Here is a 5,099-nt window from a genome sequence, read left to right on the forward strand (position 1 = left end):
TCTCAACTACCCTCATTAAACACTCTGAGCAGTATACGTGTCGATCAACCCGTGGGACGAGCGAAGATGTCTCTGCGTGATCAAGTGGCAAACGCAGACCTCCGCGTGATGGACACAAGACACTAGAAGATAAGGTTCCAACGGACTTCAGAGAGGGGTCCCACACTCTAACCCTATAAATACCCCCTCCCCACCAAGAGGAGAGGGGATCCGAAAAATCAGGAAGGGAAGGAGAGAGAGATTTCGAGTGTAAGTTAATCCTTTAGAAGAGAAAATACATGTAAGCCCAAAAGTCATTCGACTACTCTTGTGTAAGTTAATCAGGAAGGGAAGGAGAGAGAGATTTCGAGTGTAAGTTAATCCTTTAGAAGAGAAAATACATGTAAGCCAAAAAATCATTCGACTACTCTTGTAACCGTGAAGAACATAGTGAAACAACAAACCCCGTGGACGTAGGCCTTAGTGCTGAACCACGTAAACCTCGGTCTTGTTTATATTTCAGCACTTTATATTTGCCTAACCCCATGGATCTTTACTTGTATGTATTGTTTTTACCTATATCCCGTGCGCAAACACCCCGCATGGAGTTGTTAGATGAGGCAGTGATAAACCCGAAGGTTTCGAGCCGAGGAATCAACACTAAGATATCATCATCACAAATCACTCTAGATTACGATGATTGGTTGTGAGCATTCGGATTCCTTCGTGATTTGAGTGTTCACAGTACTAGTTTAATATTAAAACCATTCTCTTGACGATCCTATTTCCCAAACAAAGTCTTGCACTATTAAGATTGATGATCCATTGAAACGTATATTGCGACGAATACAAGAAACAGAATGACATAAATTGCAACAAATTCTACTATCGGTCAAAGATGAGATACAAGGAAGACCCCGTTGCGGATGAGATATTTTCATAAATAAATGCAACCTAGTTGTCGTGGCTGAGCTCTCACACAAACTTACATGGCTAGCCAAATATTACTGGGTTACCCTCCCACACAAACTTATATGGCTAACAAAATTTTACTAGGTTAAGAGGTTTACCATTAGTTCATGGTTTTAGTCAGTCTTTTGGACTGAAACTCTTTCAATAGTAGTCTAATTCAGAAAACTAATCCTTCTTTTCGACCTCACAGTAAACGACTATGTATTTTCCTTTTCAGCATCTTGTTGCCCAGCTGATGATTCATCTTCTGTAATACTGGATTCGGAACTTGCCGCCTGTAAAACTGGACCTTCATCTTTTTTAGCCATGTCTTCCTGCTTTTCTTCATCTTTCTCAACTGGTCTACTGTCTTCTGATTGGTTGTCAGTTTCGTTGGAGATTTGTGTTTGAATTTGTGATGTAGGCAAAGGAGGGGGCGGAGAAGTAACAGACATTCCTTTAGAAAGACAAACATATTTCAGTACGAGTTGTTTGTAACTGTTGAGCAGGCCATCCACGTCATTAATCGTCAAATCCCCAACTTGTGCATAAAGGTAAGGATAATCTTGGAAGGCAGTGCTCATTTGATCCTCCTTCAAAAGCTCAGATGCACCTGTCTGCTCCAAATCTGAAATGGAGGGCTTTTTCACCATTTTGTCTTTAGAATCTTGAGCCTCGAGTTTTTCTGGAGATATCTGGGGTGAAGGACGATAGAGCATTGCAGACAGCAAGTTATTCCTTTCCTTGTTTGAGGAACTTTGTTTGGAATCCAACGATTCTGTTCTCGATGAACGACTGAAATCTCGGTTACTATGACTTGAAACTTCGGGATCATCAGCAAGGCCTGATAGAACTGCACGAGCAGATTCCATATTATTTTCAAACTCGGCTTCATCCATTGAGATGGCATTGGCATCAATGTTTGATATGAAAGACTCTGCAGAAAGCATGTTTGTGAAAAAGTAAGCTGCTTCTGAGACTAGTCGCGATTGAGACCTGTATCTTTGTATATATAGCAAGTTTGAATGCAATTGTGGAGGATTAGCCTGCATACAAAGTAAGAAGTTTCACAAAGGTAATATGACAAAATTGAGGCAACGCATGTATAGAAAACAGAACTAAATAAGCAGACTGAGCATGTACACGCAGCTTTGAACTAAGTGTGGCATTATGTTAGAAGATCTTAATACTATAGCAACCAATAATGTATTTTCATTAATCCTATACTCATTTAAAATTTGAGCAGTAATAGAGATTTTTATCTTATTTTTGTATGGGCAAGAGAATAGTTTCGAGGTGAACTCTCATGTGTGATGTTGCCTTTTTCCTAAATAAATGTCTAAAGGATCCGTTAGCTTCGGAATTAAAAAAAACCCTACCAGATTTTTAGGAGCGCAGTTCACGACATCACACGAGATGTGAGTGGTACATACACAAAATGAGAAGGTATCTCATTCGTCATATTTTTTAGAACATTCTGTGAACAAAAATGCTTTGATTTACTTGTTACCTGGGTAAACTCTAAGGAGGCTGGGATAGATTATCTTCAATCCCCCAGTGTTAGAAACTCAAACTCTTAGTAATTCTAGATGAGATGGTGCTTTTCTAAAAAGGAACAACGATACGCAATATTATACAAGAAACGTATATGTGGAGTAAAGGATGGTCGTGATTACCTTTATGGTGACAAAAATTAAGACAGGAAGGAACTCATCAGCTCCAGGAGGATTCTCATTTGAAGCAACTGAAGCATTGTGAAGTAAGTTGTTGATGACCTTGCAACAATTGAGGATACAAACCAATTTATCTCTTGGTGCCTTGTACATATTGATCTTCTGTAACTCTTTTTGAGCAAGCTGAGGAAACAAACGATTAGAACAATCAGAACTTGACAACGACGTAGAAAAATCTCATAAAGTACTTTCCGGATTAGGAGGATTTTATGCTTTTGAGAGAACACACAGACAAGAAAAGAGCTTTTTCTAAATAAAAACATATCATTCTGTAGTTATAACAACAGTATCCATAATTCACTAGATATGGAGTGAGGACAAAAATATAGAGAAAATGAAATACCAGTAGCTGTGTTCCACTGATATTTCATAATTTTAAAGGAACTACTTCTATGCCCAAGACACTGTAGTTCTTTATGCAGAACAGATAACATCCATACTCACCAGCCATGATGTTTCATTTTGGAACGTTGGCTTTATATCCAAACTCTCCGGCCGAATGAACTGTTGTAGTAAAGCCATCTTCTCAAATAGTTGCTCATCAAACTTTACATCTTCCTCAAGTGATGCGAATACACGAGGAAATAATTTAGTCATGACATACTTCTCCAATCCCTACAATAGAAAGGAAGAAAATTCCTGAAATAGAAGACAAATACAAAAACAAGAATCTGAACAACACAGCTATCTACAGCCAGCCAAAGTACATGTTGACAATCAAGGAACCCATACATACAGTGCTAGAGATCCAGTCTCCCAGGGTGAAATATAAATACATCAACATAGATTATAAAATATCAAGAAAAGGAGATTGATTGTTGAGATAGATGCCAACTTCACGCATGTTATCATTTTATTCTACTGATACATTTATCTCTAGGCCGTGGAAGGAAACAAAGACCTTGTATATGCAAGTTATGCAAAAACATGTAAGAACACTTACCTCACCAGCACTTTCTAGCTCTTCCTCCGCGCAACCAGCCCAAAGAGAATGAGCCCTAAATGCACCTTCCATGTTTGCAAGAAACTCCTGCACAGCAGCACTATCTCTCTCCGGATCCGAAGCATTGTTTGAGAAGGAAACAATGAAGCTGCAACATAGAAAACCCACATAAACAACCTTAAAAATACGTACTTAGTGAATCGTGATTTCCTGTAAAAGACAGTATAAGCTAATGAGTGATGCTAAAATACTTGTACATCCTACATTTCATGTTTAAAAGCAGCAATTTTCACCAAAATGTTCAAACAGTGTCGTCCCGAAAAAGCTCAGTAAAACATCTGAGCTAATCCACATTCATGCTTTGGATTCAACATGGATCAAATTTAGCACCAGTGCTCACAACACCTCCTTAATACCCTAGTTTATCATCTCTAACCAGTTTGTACGATGCACTCCCCACCCACCCACCCCTTCAGAAAAGCATTCCAATTTGAGTGAATTTGTATCCAGATCAAAGTAGCATAGGGTTTGCCCTAATTTGAGCTTTTAATAATAGATTACGATAATACAATAAAAACAAGAGCTTGAACAATGATGAATAAAAAAGAGGAATAAAAGAAAGACCTTTTAATGGATTTGACAAAATCAGAGGCGGATGGATGCCTCATCCGCTCAAGAAAATCATGCCAAGTAAGGGGAGCCGTCGAAGAACCGAAGACATCCGCGTTCTCCATTTATTCACCAATTTGATTGAATACAGTGGAAGGAATGGAGAGTTGACTAGTGAGAATGAAATTGAGTGTGTGAAATTGAAAATCAAGAGATTATGGACAAGAAACAGTGTCGATTTGAGAAAGTAGATCGGAAGTTTATACAGAATGACGGAGGGAGAAGACAGAAAGATTAGTATATTTTGTTGTTCATCATCATCATCTATCTGTATTGATTGTATTCTTCTTGTTTGTTTGTTTTTAACTTTTAACACCTTCAGTGTTTTGCTGAATTTTACTCGGCCAACTCGTTCACTCGCCAACCCAGCGATTTACTCAGTGTTCTCGACTCTCGTTTGCTGTTTGGTGAATTTTACCCTCCATGCAAAATGGTGTGGGTTGGTGGAATTGAATTTGCTTTTAAGACTGGGTCGTACAGTGTTTCCCAGACGCTTCCAAAATCGCTTTCCACATCAGCTTGGGAAGGGTCTAGGCACAACGACCAATCTCGATTTTCTTTGTGGACGGATAATGAGCGTCCATTTTTTTTTATGAACAAACGAACAATGGTTGTCTGTTTTCTAATAATCAGGCAATGGTTGTTCGTTTCCTCTAGCTTGACATATTTACACCACCAGTTTCGGGCTATGATTATCCGTTTTTGGAATAAGTTAGCAGTTTCGAGTATTCTTGCTTGAAGTACTATATTAGTTTCGGGCTATGATTATCCGTTTTTGGAATAAATTAGCAGTTTCGAGTATTCTTGCTTGAAGTACTATATTA

At 38.6% G+C, this 5,099-nt stretch overlaps 1 protein-coding gene across 1 annotated transcript; it reads right to left on the reverse strand.

The window, feature by feature from the left end:
* Nucleotides 1-826: 826 nt before the first annotated feature.
* LOC113283257 (vacuolar protein sorting-associated protein 9A-like) lies at nt 827-4,667 on the reverse strand. The gene is made up of 5 exons (XM_026532457.1): nt 4,231-4,667; nt 3,607-3,754; nt 3,108-3,278; nt 2,607-2,786; nt 827-1,976 (listed from the first exon to the last, which is right to left on the reverse strand). The coding sequence occupies exons 1-5, from the start codon at nt 4,338-4,340 to the stop codon at nt 1,149-1,151; spliced, it is 1,437 nt and encodes a 478-aa protein (XP_026388242.1). The 5' UTR covers nt 4,341-4,667; the 3' UTR covers nt 827-1,148.
* Between the last annotated feature and the right edge of the window lie 432 nt (nt 4,668-5,099).

The sequence above is a fragment of the Papaver somniferum genome, chromosome 5 (genome assembly GCF_003573695.1).
Source record: "Papaver somniferum cultivar HN1 chromosome 5, ASM357369v1, whole genome shotgun sequence".
NCBI classification, from domain to species: Eukaryota; Viridiplantae; Streptophyta; class Magnoliopsida; order Ranunculales; family Papaveraceae; genus Papaver; species Papaver somniferum.

Bases quoted from the DNA above. Each gene is read 5' to 3' on its own strand.
- LOC113283257 (XM_026532457.1), bottom strand. From the start codon at position 4,340: ATGGAGAACGCGGATGTCTTCGGTTCTTCGACGGCTCCCCTTACTTGG. The intron at 3,755-4,230 runs GTCTTTCTTTTA...TCTATGTTGCAG, and splicing joins TTTGTCAAATCCATTAAAAG to CTTCATTGTTTCCTTCTCAA. The intron at 2,787-3,107 runs GTGAGTATGGAT...TTGTTTCCTCAG, and splicing joins AAAATGAAACATCATGGCTG to CTTGCTCAAAAAGAGTTACA.